This window comes from Durio zibethinus, chromosome 22 (genome assembly GCF_047325235.1).
Source record: "Durio zibethinus cultivar Kanyao isolate XHJ-2024 chromosome 22, ASM4732523v1, whole genome shotgun sequence".
In the NCBI taxonomy this organism is placed as follows: Eukaryota; Viridiplantae; Streptophyta; class Magnoliopsida; order Malvales; family Malvaceae; genus Durio; species Durio zibethinus.
The window spans coordinates 5,375,331-5,393,412 of NC_143183.1; the positions used below are offsets into that span (position 1 = coordinate 5,375,331).

The 18,082-nt window shown below is 28.1% G+C and overlaps 2 protein-coding genes across 4 annotated transcripts; both read left to right on the plus strand.

Moving 5' to 3' along the window:
• Nucleotides 1–7,928: 7,928 nt before the first annotated feature.
• On the plus strand, nucleotides 7,929–9,765 carry LOC111307830 (putative xyloglucan galactosyltransferase GT14). The gene is made up of 2 exons (XM_022906101.2): nucleotides 7,929–8,189; nucleotides 8,514–9,765. Exons 1-2 carry the CDS (start codon nucleotides 8,089–8,091, stop codon nucleotides 9,631–9,633), a joined length of 1,221 nt encoding a protein of 406 aa, XP_022761836.2. The 5' UTR covers nucleotides 7,929–8,088; the 3' UTR covers nucleotides 9,634–9,765.
• A 2,107-nt stretch (nucleotides 9,766–11,872) lies between these two features.
• Nucleotides 11,873–17,654, plus strand: LOC111307831 (heat stress transcription factor A-5-like). Of its 3 annotated transcripts, XR_016331953.1 has the most exons (4): nucleotides 11,873–12,191; nucleotides 12,941–14,152; nucleotides 17,065–17,115; nucleotides 17,346–17,654. XR_016331953.1 is itself a non-coding variant. In XM_022906107.2 (3 exons), the coding sequence occupies exons 1-2, from the start codon at nucleotides 11,949–11,951 to the stop codon at nucleotides 14,102–14,104; spliced, it is 1,407 nt and encodes a 468-aa protein (XP_022761842.2). In that variant the 5' UTR covers nucleotides 11,873–11,948; the 3' UTR covers nucleotides 14,105–14,152; nucleotides 17,346–17,654. The 3 variants fall into 3 exon arrangements, 2 of the variants coding, with proteins under 2 accessions (XP_022761842.2, XP_022761841.2); XM_022906107.2 differs by lacking the exon at nucleotides 17,065–17,115; XM_022906106.2 differs by lacking the exons at nucleotides 17,065–17,115; nucleotides 17,346–17,654 and having other exon boundaries at nucleotides 12,941–14,265.
• Nucleotides 17,655–18,082: the final 428 nt, after the last annotated feature.

Below are 18,082 nucleotides of genomic sequence, written 5' to 3' on the forward strand. Positions count from 1 at the left end.
GACGGGAAAAAACACTTGATAATAAAATATTATAATAACACTTGTTAAGTACTATTTATGAAGACAAATTATTTTATTCATTGTAAATGAAATTTTAGATTTCACAAAGAAAATTAATAAAATATTACTTACTTTTTAAATATATTTAAAAAATAAAAATTTTGAAAAAAGAAATTATATATAATATTATATTATAACGTATATAAAAATTTTATAAATTTTATTTATATGAATGCTTAGGTGAATGATTTTTTTTTAATACGTAAAAAATTTTATAAAAATTTTCTTTATAATAACATGTAAAACATTTCTTAATTTTAAGTTATTTATAAAAAGTATATATTTAAAATTATTTAATTATTTAATTATTTAAAACTTTTAAATTTAACTATAAGACCAATTCAATTTATTTTAAATTGCAAGCAATAAATTTTAATTTAAATATATTATTTTAAAAAATGTATTTCAAAATAATATAAATATATATTTTTTAATTTAAATTTTTAAAATATAGTGATATATTATCTTATAAAATAGATTTTCTAATAATATAAATATATATCTTTTTAAATTTAAAATCTCAAATATAATGATATTATAAAATACATTTTTTTAAAATATAACTTTCATTTTTAAAGTATAACTTTTATTTTTAAAATTTAAAAATATAGCATTTTAAATTTGAAAATTTAAATTATAACTTTTATTTTTAGAGATTTCATAAATAGTCTTTTATTATTTGATTATTTTTAAATTTAAAAAGACCAATTATTACATACATTAGAAGATAATTTATTCTTTAATGATATTCTCAATGTTAATTTTATTTTTTTATTTTTTTTTCAACCTTTATGCTTGAGAAGAAATGATTTTTTAACATGTGAGGTATGCAAAATTTTTTATTATATTTTTATAACTTTTTGAAATATGAGATGCATATTTGTTTTGCCATATTTTTTATGATACATGCAATCACATGTTAAAAAGTTAAAATCATTACTTTTATTGTTTTTAAAATTTTTATGAAAACTTTAAATATTTTATTTGTTTCAAAGCGTATGCATGGATTTTAAAGAAATTCTTTGACGATTCATGAATGTTGGAGCGGAGGAAGAAAATTGGTTTAACATAATAATAATTATTCTTAAGCATTGTGACAATTGAAGGTAAAAAATATTGGTTTAATTATTTAATCATTATTTGTTGTTTTATTTATTAATTTAAAAAATTTATTGAAGCATACTTTTAATTATTGATTTTATTGTACTTTTATTTTATTTTTTTAAATTATAAATAAAGACAAATGACTAAAATGCAGTACTAATTCTAATATCATTATTTAATATAAAAATAAAATCATATTTATTTGTTTGAAATTAATTTTTATAATTTAATTCTTTTATAATATTATTGGTTTTTTAAAGCAATTAGTAAGTAGCGAAAACAAAAGGTAAATTTTTTTACCTTTGAAATTGATTATAAAATCATGTGAATGGAAATTGACACATTCTCATTAAAACATTTTTTACAACAAAATTTTAAAATAATTGTTTAAAATTTAATACTATTACTTAAAATTTAAAATTATTTCATTTCATTTTTTACTATAACTCAAATTTACATCAAATATAAAGATTAAAACAAGTATAAAAATTAATTTGACAAAACTTATAAATGTTGAAGATTAAGATATTATTAAAATTTATGCAAAAAATGTACATGTAAATAAGTTATGCACGTATATTCTTTAAATATTTAAAATCATTATTTTTTTTAAATAAATAAAAATTTATCTTAAAATTATATAAACTTGTAGGTATATAAAAATGATTGCAAATTATAGAAATAACACAAATTGAAGAAAATTAATTTAAAGTAATAAAACTTTAGTTTTTAATCTAATATTTTGTTGTGTAATCAATATTATTTATGTATTTTGAATTTTTTAGACCTTTGATTAAAAATTTCAATTTTATTATATTTTGATATCTTAATTATATTATTTGTAATTTAAATATATATTGAATATTTAAGTGATTAAATAAAATTGATTTATATATCTATTTATATATCTAAACATATTTAAATAAATAAAAATAATCCATGTATTGCAAGGTAACAAGCTAGTAAAACATATATTAATATTGTAAACTTGTTTGTGAAATTAAAAACTTATAATAACAGTATATCAAAGACTAAACATTGAATTGAAGTCCTTGCTTTCTTGTTTTGAAAATTTATATTACTTATAAAGTCTTTTATTGAGTTTAATGTCACAAATTAAGTATCACTAATTCAATTTAAAAAAAAAATACTAATTTGTGGGTTGATTTTTTTGGAAGAAGTCATGACTATCTGACTGCTCAAATGATCTAATGGTTCTCATTCTTGATACTTTCAGCAAAAGCAGGAATAGACCACCTAAAAATAAAAGCTTAATAGTTTTTCTAAATTAAAATTACATCTAAGTGCATGAAAGTAAAGATAAAGAATTGAAAAGCAAACTAATTAAGTTGAAAGGTCTATAAGATAATAACTATTATTTATGGTTTTTAAATTTTTTTTACATCATTTTAACTGATTTTAAATCATATTATTTTTGTGTTCTTTATTTGTATCGATTTTATATTTATATTATATCATTGTATCTTATTTTAAATTGATAGATGTAATCACATTGAGTTTTTCTTTATTCCTTGATTTTAGCCATACATTAAACAATGTGTTGAATTCATTCTTACCACTAACTGTCAATAACCGTTCATATCCGTCTGTTAGATTTTCTAACAGGGCTGATCATCATAGAGTTTCAATTGACTTGAACCCTTATGAATTGGATTTAGTCCACAACGAAATGGATTTCTTGGCACGATTGTGGGCCTTCATTCATTATCTTTGGATTCATGTAATTAATCAAGCATCAAAATTTTTTTAATCATATTGGGTTAATAATCCAATGACTCTACAGGGCTTTAGCTCTACTCAATTAGCTAATCATTAATTTTTCTTTTTTTGGTAAGATGGAGGGATAACCCTCACACAATGACAATAATTATCTAGTAAATCCTGGGAAGCAGATTCCCAGGGGGTCAGTAAGAAGGGTGCAATGCATCTCTCTTGGTAGGGTCTCCAATCTAACTATTGTGCTATTCTGTTTCGAGCTCTTTTTGGCAAGCCAATCAGCAACAAGTTCTTTTTCTCTTGGCACATGACAAACTCTCCAATTGCCTTTCATAGCCATCTGATTTTTAGTTGGTAGAACGAGGGGAGGAGCGGGTGATTTTCATTAATCCTCTGGTGAATGGTCTGGACAGCAAAACTAGAATCGGATTCCACAATCACGTTTTCAAACCCCATTGTTCGAGCAAGAGATAAATAGCCCATAATTCAGCTTTGTCAATGCTACAATTTCCAAGGAATCCTATAAAACCAACAATCCATTCTCCCATATTTCCCCTAATGGAAATAGCCTGGTCCCAGCTACCATCAACACTGATTTTAACGGTTGGCTCCAAGGATCTCTATTTTGGCCATTTTTTCTTTTTGGGTCCTCAAGATTGTGCCATTTTTTGAGAACCTCGCTGTTAGTGTTGAGTTTTTTGTTGTGGGGGACTGATTCAATTGAGATGATGGCGTTGTTTCTCCATTTCCAAATAAGCCAGCTCGTATTCGCAAAAACACTGCCTCACTTCCAATTTCTCAACATCATGTTATTCCAGACGCAAAGATTCTGTTTAAACCATTCTTCAAAAAACATACCTTTGAGATCTTCAGCAATTAATGCATCCCAAACTTGTTTTGCTTGCTGACAGGATATGAAGCGTGTCCTCTCTGGTGGCTCCACAAAGATAACATGATTCATTTTCCGTCAACATTCTTTTCTTCCTGTTGGCATTGCTAAGAATCTTGTCCTTAACTGCTGTCCAAATGAATGTTTTTGTTTTTGGTGCACCTTTGATTTCCCAAATCTTGTTGTAGATGGAAGAATTTTGTTCCTGTGAGGACGACATAATTTGTTAGACTGTTTTGGTGGAGAAGCTTCCATTGGGTGTCTTGCTCCAAATAGGTTTATCAGGGAGTTCTCCGCTCATTTCAATCTGGATGTTTCTCACCTTGACCACAATTTTCTCTGGTGGATACTCCCTCAACTGATGGACATTAAATTGTTCAACAGTCATTGCTCTAATTGGGTCAAATTTAATTATTTATTTTATGGATAAATCCCTTGAGAAAACTTGTATCGATATCTCAATTTCAATGCAAACATGAGCTTGATCCACACTCTATTTTCTGAAAAATACTTAACATATATATTTTTATCAAACTTCGATCTCGATATATTCTTCAAGACAAAAAATAAAAGTGACTAAAATCAAAAATAAAAAATATTTTTTATGTTTGTATTGTAAAATTATAATTATGCTTTATCTTAACTTTGTCCTATTAGGTTATTATTCTTTTACTTTTCTCTTGTATAAATAAGATGCTACTTCTTTAAGAAGATATCATCATCAAGAAAAATCAAGAACAAAAAGAAAAAAAATCCTTTTTTTATAAAATATGTTTGGCTAAAAACCTTTCTTCTCTTTTGATAATTTTATTTTCCTTCTTTCATAGTTAAAACTTTAGCTTCATGTTTTTTTTCAAGCTATTCCATAGTCTGCAGTGATACAAGTTGAGTATGCTTTGCAGTTGCCATAATATTATAAATCCTCTGCATAAAAAATTTTTGTTAAACAGATCATTAATCCCTTCCCCTCAGCCAAAGAAAAATTATACTGACTCAAGATCATACTAATAATAAGTTACTATAGTGAAAGATATATCTCCATAAAAGTCAGGCTCTCAGTTCGACAAATTACTCTAATTGGGTCAAATTTAATTATTTATTTTATGAACTAAATCCCTTGAGAAAACTTGTATCGATATCTCAATTTCAATGCAAGCATGAGTTTGATCCACACTCTATTTTCTAAAAAATATTTAACATATATATTTTTGTCAAACTTTGATCTCGATATATTATTCAAGACAAAAGATAAAAGCTGCTAAAGGCAAAAATAAAAAGTATTTTTTATATTTGTATTACGAGATATAAGTCAGAATCGATGAAATCAAAAATGAAAGTAGCATGAATTTATTTTAATGATATCTAAACTTTTATATAGTAAAGGCGATATCAAGTTGATATAACATTAGATGTGTCAAATCAATTTGATATGTTAAATCAAAATAAATATTAAAATTATTTATGATTATTTGTCAAAGGCTTTTAACAAAAAAAAAAATCACTATACTTTTTTTATCTCTAAATATTCCCAAATAATACAATCTTTGTCTAAGGAAATGGGTCGAGAAATGGTGGATGTATAAAACCTTTTAAAGAGATTCTGCTTTTTCAACTTTCTCCAAAAAAAAAATATCTATTCTAAACAAACATGACATGGTTTCTTACTTTGATAGAGTATAAATATCTAAATTTGATATTTTTTCTGACTTATTGTTAATACTAAGTAACAGTAAAAAATTTTTATCAATTTTTTATGATAATGTGTTAATTCAGTGTTTTGGTCAAAAATAAAAAAGGTGACGTGGATTAATATTAGTCATAGATAGTTTAAGCAAAATGATTGGAGATTTCCATTGATTTTAGTAGGGGAGTCTCAATTCTCAATTTAATTATCATACGAGTATTTGAATTAATAAATATTAATTTAATTATCAATTACTGTATTTAATATAAAAGCATTATTATAAACAATATATTAACTAGCTTAAAGATTTCTTTTAGTGCTTTCGTCAGCAAAACCCATTTACAATAGAAAATTAATTTATGTATTTTTTTGAAAAAAAAATTAATGTAAAATTAATTGAATATTTTGGTTAAGAAAAAAAATTTTAGTATTAAAAAGATAAAGACTTAAGAGAAATTAAAAAAATTATAAATATTAAAGATCAAATTCTAATGTGGTTAGAATCTAACTTTTAACAATTTAAAAAATATAGGATGAAAAAATATTAAAAGTTTTTTTATTTGAGATTTTTTAATATCCGATAATTATTTTAGATTTTAATTAATTCAAATTTAAATCAAATAGATCTTATAAGAGAAATAAATTATTTCAAATTTATTTTATTTTATTCACAAAACTCAAAATTAAAATTTTATTTTGAAAAAAATTGACCTTTGAACTAATATATATTAGTTATTGAAATTTTTTTATAACATATTAAGAATTTTTTTCAACCATGCATATGCTTCGTAGGATGAGAAAATATATATTATTTTGTAACAAATATATATATAAAAAAAAAAAACCTTAAAATTGTATGCACTACACCAAAACCAATATATTGGACTATAATATTGATACATAGATCTCGAGACAAAGATTAAAAATATATGAAGAGTTGGGCATGAATCAGTCAACCAAAATATTTTGTAATTATATATGGCAACAAACACAGTATTTTTGGCTACAATTTTAAACGATTCTTCGTCGTTTTTTATTCCCTTTAACCTCCCCTAGTGGCAACCTAGCTTAGGTAAACCATCAACATCTTTTCTTTTGTTTTTTCTTCTAACAATATTAGCTCTATATTTGAATTGAGGGGAGGATAAGGAAAAATAAATAAAAGAAAGTAATGAAAATAAAAAAAATAATTTTTTTGTTTGGATAAATTTTTAATTAAAAAAAATAAAATAAAATAATTTTTTGTTTTACTTGTAATTTTTATTTTTTTAATATCTCAATTTAGAAGAAAAATTAAGAAAACAAAAGTTAAAAAATTTTTATTTTTATAAATAGATTATTATATCCATATTTTTATTATGATATTAGATTTAATTATATAATTGACATTTCTTATAAAAATATTTTTTATGAGTATTTTATATAATATCACAATTTATAAATATTTTATAATTTTTTAAATCTTAACAACAAAGTAAACTAAATTATTGTGAGAATAAATTTAAAAAATTAAATTAAACACAAAATTAAAACTAAATCAATAATTAACTAATACATCTTATCATAGTAAATATATTTAATTTTATTTAAAAAAATTTATTTATACAAATTAAATAATATAAAAATATATTTATATATTATTATATGTTGCTTTATAAAAAAAGTTATAATTAAAAAAAATTATAATAAATTATTTGTTTTTTACTATTTATCTAAATAATAATTATTAAAATTTATTTTTTTATTATCCAAATAAAAAAATATATGTATTATTTTTTAAAAAATTTTATTTTTATTAATATTTATCTAAATATAACATAAAACTTAAGTCCATATTATTTAACTTGGCCGTCGCCCGTCAGCACGGACTCCCATTCCTTGCCCTTTCGGTACCACCCACTTCTTTCAACATTCAACAATATAAAAAAAAACTTAGCTACAATTAAAATATATTTAGCGACGGCTGCAGTCCCATGATCAAGCCATCCATGGTCTTTATCCTTTTTTTTTTATTTTCTAAAATTTTTTCTTGAAGCCATTAGCCATCAGTGGTCTTTATCAATCTATTGTCCTTTCTTGTGAAATTAGACTTCTTCAAAGAAATCATTTTCCCCATGATCAAGTTGCCATTGTTTTCTATACGCGTAAATTACAACTTTGGTCAATGATGGGTGAATTTTTAAAATAATTATTGAATTATTAAATTTTTTAATTTAATTATTAAAATTTAAGTAAATGTTTTTTTATCACCAATCATTAATCTCTAACAATGTATTAACATAAAAATATACATTAATTGTCAAGTGGCACCACGCCATTAGAGATTATGGGTGACAAAAAAAAAACATATATTTTAAATTTTAATGATGAAATTAAAAATTTTAATAATTAAGTAAATATTTTAAAATCATAATCATAATTAGATCACCACTGGGATATTTTATCCAAAGGAAACTTCGTAAAGGAAAATTGAGTTGCCTTTTTCAATATCTTATTGGCTGCTTCAAGTTTATGAACAAGCTCTCATTCATTTATTCATCCATTATCTCCTTTTTTCTCATTGTTCTATCTGTTTTTTTTTTTTTTCTTTGATGTCTTAATTTATTTGGCTGCAATGAAATTTCATGTATTGATAAGAGACTTTTGTGTTGGAAAGCCCATCAAGAGCAGATGGAGAAACCAACCAGGAAGAAAATACTGCAGCAATCAATTCCGGTTTGTCCTCTTTTTTCCCATCGTTTTATTCTTTTTATTACTCTGTCTTCGTCATCTGTTTTTCTTTGCGAAGACTGAGGGGTTCGTTTATTTCCCTAGCAGTAATAGCTCAAGCAATCAGCCTATTTATTTGACTAGAAACTCAATTGATACTCAAACTTCATTAGACAACTCAAAGAAGAAGATTTCTAGTTTAGTTGATGAAAATTCTAACAGAATCCTGAAGAAGAATAAAGATTTATGCTCAGGTCGTTACATTTATATTCATGATATTCCTATGAGATTCAATGAAGATGTGCTCAAAGATTGTCAGATGCTTACCAGGGCCACTGATAAATCCAGTATGTGTACATATGTAGAGAACTCTGGTTTTGGTCCTCAGATTGAAATTTCTGATTCTTTGAATTTATGGAAGAACAATTGGTTTTTGACAAACCAATTCTTGCTAGAGGTTATTTTCCATAACAGAATGAAGAAATACAAGTGCTTAACCAATGATTCCTCGGTCGCGTCTGCTGTTTTTGTGCCATACTATGCTGGTCTGGATCTTCGTCGCTATTTATGGGGATTCAATACTTCTGTGAGAGATTCATCAGGTCTTGATTTGGTTAAATGGCTTGCAGGACAACCTGAATGGAAAAGAATGTGGGGTAAGGATCATTTCTTAATTTCAGGTAGGATTGCGAAGGATTTCAGGAGAAAATCAAATAGGATGTCTGATTGGGGTAGCAATTTCAGGTTCCTACCAGAGTCTGAGAACATGTCAATGTTAACAATTGAATCAGGGTCCTGGAAAAATGATTTTGCTGTACCATACCCAACATATTTCCATCCTTCAACAGATAATGAGGTTTTCCAATGGCAGGAACTGATGAGAAGACAAAATCGGCCTTACTTGTTCTCTTTTGCCGGCGCCCCAAGATCAAGACAGAAAGGTTCAATAAGGAGTGAGATCATCAGCCAATGCCAAGCTTCGAAGAAGTTGTGCAATTTACTAGACTGTGATTCTGTTGGCCATAAATGTGATGATCCAGTTAATTTGATGAAGCTGTTTCAAAGTTCAATCTTTTGCTTGCAGCCTCCAGGGGATTCATTGACCAGAAGATCAACTTTTGATTCCATTTTGGCCGGTTGTATTCCAGTCTTCTTCCATCCAGGGAGTGCTTACTCACAATATGTATGGCATTTACCAAAGAATGACACCAAGTATTCTGTGTTTATATCACCAAAGAATTTAAGACAAGGAAAAGTTAGCATCAACCAGACATTGCTTCAAGTTTCGAAGGATGAAGAATCAGCAAAGAGAGAAGAGGTCATAAGATTGATTCCAAGGATTATTTATGCCCATCCCCGTTCTAGCTTGGAGACTATTGAAGATGCATTTGATTTATCAATCAAGGGAATTCTGAGGAGAATAGAGAGATTAAGAAAAGTGATTAGTTAAGGGTAAAAGTAGCCTCTGATTATAATTTAAAAACTTATTTCTAAATTTCAAAAGTTTTAAACTAATTGGAAAAACTTTTTTTGATAGTAATCCTATCCGAAATAGATGGTCAATAATTTTTTTCCCAGGTAATTGTTACACTCTTTATATATGTAACAAATTTTTTTGATACAAAAAAATTACAATATAAAAATATGAAAAAAATTATAAATATTTTTATTTGAATTTTAAATTTATTGAATGTTATTTTTAAAAAATAATTATATAACACAATTGAGTTAAATTTTGATATTGTACAACAATTTACTTTGATCATCAATATATGCCACTGCTACCATTTCTTCTTGAGCCAACAATGTTTTGGAATTTTTTGGCTTTGAAGGTCAAATTTATAACAAGCGAAAGAAGGACGAAATCCTATCCGAAGTCTGATTCAAAACAAATGCATTTTGGAGAAGCAAATTAAACCCCACGTCAAAGTAACGGAAATGAGTATAGCACTATCTCAATTAGCCCTCCAAAGTTGACTTGTTTGTAATAGTCCCAAGGATACGAGAGAAAAAAAATGGCAATGAGTATGACAGGCTATAGATGCCAAAACTTCAATTTCCGAACCCAAAAATGTCTTAGCGCGTGGTAAAGTTTTCCAAGGCTCCATCAGGAATCAGCCACGGCGGCCCCGGGCCCTTTGACCTCTGATTGTTTGTCTCACGTTACAATAGGAATACGAATGGTAGGGTTGAAAATTATTTGGATACGTGGATTTGATTTAATTTTTTAAATATTATATAATATTAAAAAATTTTAAATTTTGATTTGAATTTGAATCAAATTTTAGTTTTATTTGAATTCAATCTAATCGAATCGAATTAAATCAAATGAAAATTTTATTTTATTTAAATTGAATCGAATTAAATTTTATCAGTTCAGTTTGGTTTTAATTATTGATTTTTAAATTTAAAATTTTTAAATTTTTATATATTATTTTAATATATTTAAATAAATTTTAATATAAAATTATTATTTTTATTTTATAAAAAATTAATATATATATTAAAATATGTATAATTCGATTCGATTATATTTTTTTTTATTTTTTATTTGTCGATTCAAAATTTAATTCAAAATTAATATAATTCAATTCGAATAAAAAAATTAATTTGAATCGAATTAAATACTATAATTTTAAATCAATTTTTTATTTATGTAATTTTTTTCTCACCTCTAAAAATGGAAATATGCAAATAGAGACCGGTTTTGTTTGTCCAAAACCATTACACTTAAAAAGATGTGAGTTTGAGTTATTACATTAAATCATATTTATTTTGAAAGAAAATTCCTAACTTAATTTCTTTACTATTCAATACACTAAAGTGTAATTCTTCTTTGTTTTCTTTTCTTTCACTCTTAAGAAATAATAAAATAAATAATAGAATAAATAATAATAACTTTCAAAATAAAAAGTTTGACAACAATTTAATAAAGTTATAAAAGATATCACACTAGTTATAAAAAGATAATTTTTTAAAATGCAACTAAATGAGAACTATGGAGACATTAAATTTCATATAATAAACCTTAACTCTTAAAAGGAACTAAATTGATGATTTTAAATGTTTTTCATATTAAAAAATTTTAATATTTTTTTATTTTTTTATAAAATTCTAATATTTGATAAATTAATTAGCACAGCTTTTAATTTTAGAGTTATGGTTGACTTTGTAAATGATCACCTAATAATAATCATTCCAATGAAAATGAAAATTAAATCACATTAGTAATAACTTTTTAATAGAAAATTATTGATTTTTTTATATAAAACAATTTTAAATTAATAAATTATTTTAGTTCATTTTTTAATTTAATAATTTTTTGAAATTTTTATTTTTATGAAATCAAAAACCAAGATTGAAAATATGTTACAAATTGATGAACATGTTACTTTGAATAATTTAATTGGGGTTGATAAAATCTGTTTTAATTTAAATAATTTTTTCAAATTCAATTTGATTTAATTTAAAAAATTGATAATTTAAACTAAAAATGAGTTAAACTCAAATAACTAAAACGTTAAACATGAAACTGAAATAATCTCAAAAATTAAACCCTTTGTGGTCCAAATCCGCAAATAATTTCAATCCAAAAAATTTTTTAATACCCGACCCGAACCCGTACGTGGTACCGCCCGTTGTCACCTCTAAATTTACAATTAAAAAACAGCTGTCTGAATTTTTCCTTTAGGCAACTCGAAGCTTCTCCGATTGACCCTTCCTAGTCCTTTCTCTACCCAAAAAAAGAAAAAAAGACCTCCCAAAATGGACGCAAACGCACCCTCCGCATCGGCGTCCGGCGGTGGTGGAGGCGGAGGAGGGCCTGCACCTTTCCTTCTTAAGACATACGAGATGGTGGACGACTCTGCTACCGACGATATCGTGTCATGGAACTCCAACAAAAAGAGTTTTGTGGTTTGGAACCCTCCTGAATTTGCCCGCCTTTTGCTTCCCACCTATTTCAAGCACAACAACTTCTCCAGCTTCATCAGGCAGCTTAATACCTATGTGGGTTTCTTTTCTTTTTGCTTTGCACTGCCTTGCCTTTTAAAGCCTTCTCTTTGTTTTTTTTTTTAATTAATTTATCTTGATTTAATTCTTTGATAATTTGGTAAAATTATGGGTTTAATTTAGTTTTAATTACATTTTTTTTTTGACAATTTTGTGATAGCAAATATATGGGAGTAATTAATTTATATTTTTGTTCTTTAGAATTGGGGATTTTATCCATTTTTTTTTCTTTTCTGACAATTGATTAATCAACTTTGATTTCAAACTGATTATGGATATCAATCTTTGCCTAAAGCTGGCACATAAATTTAAGGTCAACCGAAGTCTTCTGTTGTCATCATAAGATAAATTCTATGAGAATTGGGGTGTTTTCTTGGTCAATGAACTATAGAGGTGAATCAATCTTGTATAGAAAATGTGGGGATTGTAAATAAGTCTTTTCGATTTTAGAATTTAAGAATTTTCGGTGTAACTGTTTCAGATTTTCATTTTTCTTTCCTGTGCATTTCTCCTAAGAATAACGGAAACTCTTTTTCTTAACCCTCAACCAAAATATGCCTACTTTTTTAATGTAGTGAAGAGAATCAATTCTTCAGTAAGGTATCACTTGTGTGTTTATCTTTAATGCATAGGGCTGTTGAAAGAATAACATAGATTTCTAGTACCATAGTTTGCTTAGGTTAGATATATGAGTGTTCAAGTGCCTAAGCATGATATGAGTGCATATGAATTTAATTTGGTGACAGGGGTTCCGTAAGATTGATCCTGAAAGGTGGGAATTTGCCAATGAAGAGTTTGTGAAAGATCAAAAGCATCTTCTTAAGAATATCCACCGTAGAAAACCTATTCATAGCCACAGTAATCCTCATGGTTCTTTGATAGATCCAGAAAGAGCTGGATTTGAAGAAGAAATAGACAAGCTTTCACGTGAGAAAGCTGCACTTGAGGCTAATGTATTGAGGTTTAGACAAGAGCGATCAGCTGCAAAGCATCAGATAGAAGAGCTGACACTGCGAGCTAATCAAATGGAGCGGAGGCAGGAGACTTTGTTTAACTTCTTACAAAAGGCTGCTCAAGACCCTTCTTTTGTTGAACATCTTGTTCGTAAGATTGAATCTATGGATGTTTTAGCATATAATAAGAAAAGACGACTGCCTCAAATTGATCAAACCAAGCCAGTTGGAGAAGATAGTCCTCTGGACAACAAAAGTAGTTCTGCATCTGAGTGTGGAAATATTTTCCACCAAGATTTCTCAAACAAGCTAAGACTAGAATTGTCACCAGCTGTTTCAGATATTCACTTGGTTTCTCAAAGCACACAAAGTTCTAATGAAGATGGAGCAAGTCCACAGAGAAGGATATCTGAAGGAGAACCAAAGGATGCTTATACCAGACCAGAGGGCCTTTTATTCACACCTGAAACATTAGACATTTCAGATACGGGCACATCTTTTACATTCAAAATGGATTCATCTTTCACTCAAAGAGTATCAATGAATGAAGGCCCAACAGTGCATTCCCTGCAACAGAGATTAAATTCCAATGAAGAACCTGATAGCCATATTTCCTGTCAATTAAATCTAACACTGGCATCTTCTTCATTGCAAGTCAATAAAAGTCCTAGCTTAACTAGGATGTCCCAACTAGGTCAGGAAATTGGAAAAGACTTTGAGTCAAGGTCTAATGCCAACACTAAAGAAGGCCCTAATACAAATCAAGAGCCTGCAGCTCCTCCAGTTAGAGTGAATGATGTATTTTGGGAACAGTTCCTCACTGAAAGACCAGGTTCCTCTGACAATGAAGAGGCCAGTTCCAATTATCGAGCAAACCCATACGAAGAGCAAGAAGACAAAAGATCGGGCCATGGACCAGCAAGGAATGCTAAGAACATGGAGCAGCTTAGTCTTTGAGCAGCAAAGTTGCCAACTTTTCACAAATCCAGTGTCAAGTCTACAAAGGTCTCTCTTATTCCTTTTATTGTACTGTGATATTAATAGTTAACACATATATAGGATATGATAGTATATGTAACTGACTAAAATTGGTTTGAATAAAATGATGTTGAATTCCATTTGTTTGGTTGCATCATGTTAGTATAAGTGCTTGAATTGTAGAGATAACAACCTTTTGTCATTAGTAAAATAAAAAAATTATTTAGTTGTACCATCTAGTTGTCAAGGTTTCAGTAACTAAGCAACAGAAGCATTTCTTTTGAAACTGAAGTAATCCGCTTTTTCTTTTTCCTGTGCCAAAACTGTAGTCTCCTCTTAGCATTGTATTTCACTTAATTTTCCTAAGTTTTCAGTAACTAGAACTATCATTTTTGGCAAATTGACACAGAATTAATGTTTCTATCTTAAGATGTCCATCTGACAGTTCATCTCATACGTTTTGGTAGTGTTGTTTTTGTCATATCAGTCTTGAGATATCATATTTTTTTATTCCTTTTGACTGATTGATTTATAGATTATTCATTAGTTTGTGCAGTGAATGTTATGCATGATACAAGATCTTCAATCTTTTGAGTAAGTAGGATTCATCTGAAAAATTACATTAGCTTAATGCAGCAATAATGTGATTAGTGATTGGTAAAATTAAAAAAAAAATGGAAAACTACCTTTGCTTCTGTGTTTGTTGGATTTAGAGTGAAAGGGTCAACTGAGTGTTAAAGTCAAGCATTACTTAATCTAACTACGTCTTGGCTCTAGCAAGCAATTAAGGATGAGTTGGCCCTGACAGTTCAATTAGAAAAGAAAAGGTTGGCTTTGACAGGCTTTCTGGAGAATAAGAATGAATATATACCCTACAGTGGATGGACCTTAAAAGTAAATACCTAGAGTAAGATCTTGTGAAAAGTATGATTAGACAACCCAAGTGCACACACATGCTTTTATTCTTCTATGGCATTGGTGAAATGTTCAACTTAGGTAACAAATACTGCTTCGATCAATAACCACTAAAAGGAAAACAAATGCTGCTTCTATGCTTTTGTCAGAATACTAAACTGAGATGACCAATTTTTTTATTAATCTGTAAGGGATTCCTGGGCTTTAGTATAACTCTGTAAATAATTTGTTACAAGAAAAGAAGGCCTTGGAAGACCTTGGTGCTCATTTCAATAAGCAAAAATCTCAATTTAGTAGAACAAAATCTTAGACCTCCATTTTCTTTCCCGTTCTTGAAACAAACCACCATGGGTACCTCTTAGAAACCTAGAGATAAAAGTGATGAGAAAATGAAATTAAGAGAGTGACACGAAAGAAGAATAAGAAGAGAACAGGTACATATCATAATGTTAGATAACTGGATCTAGATAACAAAGAGCCCCAAAATTTATGGTAGCAGTTTTGGATAATGTGAAGTTCCAGATTAAGATGATGACAGCGGTTTTTTTATTATTAGAAACAGAATGGATGAAACTTTGATGACTTATGCTGGTGTGCATGCTTGTGAAAATATCATAGTTCATGAGTTTGAAAGCATTAAGAAAGGATTGGAGCTTGAAACCCAAATCGCGCTAAAATTGATGGTTGTGACTATTGACTCTAAGAATGATACTGAGATATTTCAAAAGAAAGAAAGCAGGCTGCAACAAGTAGGTTATTATTGGGATGTATCAAGTGTTGTATGGATTTGATCATCATTTTGTGAAATGTGTCACAGATTATGCCGGTATGTTAAATGATAGGGCAGTGTAATCTTGTCTACTTGTGAATTGCCTGAGTGGCAGATATCTAAGGAAGGGAAACATTCATTGAGATGATATTAGAGTGGCTATGGTGTACATCAAGGGATACAGTTGAATTTGTGACGGTTGAAGCCACTGTTTTTAGATAGTTATAAAGCAGATTTGTTTAAAAGAGTACATATGAAATAATGGTATCAAAATTTATCATTAAATTTAAGCATAAACTTAGAGAACTGGTTTTAATAAACTTCAATTAGTGAAAGATGATTGCAACATAACTCTCAAAAGATGAGCATTCTTGATCATTTTAGGTTAGGGTTTCTAAAAAGAATTCCAGCAGCCCAGCTGGTGCTTAGCTCCAACGAGCCAAATTGCTGGCTCTCAATCGTTTAATTCTCACTTTTATTATTTCTTCAAGTTTAAAGTTAGTATGAACAGAATTAAAAAAAAAAAAGAAAAAAAGAAAAGGTTTAACGTTACATTCGCAGCTAAGCTGGAGATGTGTATCCCACTTTTTTTTTAACAAAAGAGGTCGTGGAATGTGAATAGAGAAAAGGGTTGTAGGTATTGGAATTTCAACTTCAGACTTATTAAACGACACTTTTTTAAGTGAACGAATGAATAAACTAAACTAAACTTCCGAGTCAAAGTCTCTCCCTTGTTCATATGCAATTATTGGAGTTTTTGTCTAGTGAAACACTACAATGTAGAGTGGGAAAAAGAAAGATTTATTGCAATTTCCTTGGTAATTGTGAGGAGAAACAACTATGACATGCTAAGGCCTAGTAAAATGAGAATCCTAGGCAAACAAGAAAACCAGTAAACATATTGCTGACTAAAAGAAATGACAGACAAGAAAACCAGTTATAGATACTACAATAAAATGGATGGAATGTCAGCTAGCACTATTGGCAAACATAGATTTTGCCTGATTAATGCTGAACACTCTGGAATTAGGAAGACATCTATCCAACACAGATTGAAATGTTTTAGATTAGTGTGAACTCAAGCACTGCAACGAATCGAATCTGCCTAAAGTTGCAACCTGGTATTTGCAAAACTCAAATGAAACAATGTCAACTAGGAGGTACAACATGAGATGGAATTATTACATTTCGAACCAAAAAAGCAAGAACATCCTGGTTTTTGATTCCCACCTAATTTGCTTGGTCCTGTCCACAGGTGGAAATGCTAAATGGGTCGCAATAATAACTATCCCACTGCCTACTAAAGGTGCTCAAATATGATGGATGTTTTTTCCATCTCCAATAATTATGTGATCTGTTAATAAAGGAATGGTCTCTTAGTTTCATTAATTAGAGTTCGATCTCTTGTGACAACCTCAAACCAAGAAAAAAAAAAGACAATCTCCAGTTTTATTCTAGAGTGCAAAAACATGTTAGCTTTACCTAGTTGAATTACATTTTCATTGGATTTTATTCCTTTCTTTTTGTGCAAAACAGATGGATCACATCATCCTTCTCTGGAGAGATTTAGCTGACAAGAAATGAATAGAATTTGTTGTATTAGTTGTCATTTTCTTGTTTAATTGAAGAGGTGATTAGATCATCCTGTTTCTATGTAATTTATAGCAGTGGGTCAGTGAGTTTCCCATGGAATTAAGATGGTAGTTGTTGCCTCAATGGAGGGTACCTTACCTTTTATGCGCCCCCCACCTTCCATTGATAATAGAGGTTTTGCGCAATGCACCATGCTGGAAGGATATTTCAGATAGATTGCAATTTATAATATAGATACACTTTTAATTTGAAGTCTTATTGATTTTTTTTTATCCGATGCCTTCTAGATTCAATCCAATTTACAAATCAAACCTGAAAAACCTTCAATTTAATCGGAAAAACGGAGATTCGAACCTATCTCTCCCGCGTGGGAGAGCCTGTCCTATGGTACGAAATGGACCGTACTCATTAAAATCTGTTAATTTAGTTGAAAATTATATGGGTACTCATTTCAAAAATCCGATTCAACTTGAATTCAATATTAAAAAATTCTAATTATTTTTACATATTTCATTAATCAAAATTAAATTAATAGATTTAAACATATATTTTATATTTTAATAGTTTATAAATTTCAGCAAATGATTTTTCAATTAAGAAATATATACATTAAAAGTAATATAAATATTAAAAATACATTTATTTATAATCGAATTTGAATAAAAAATACCCAAAATTTA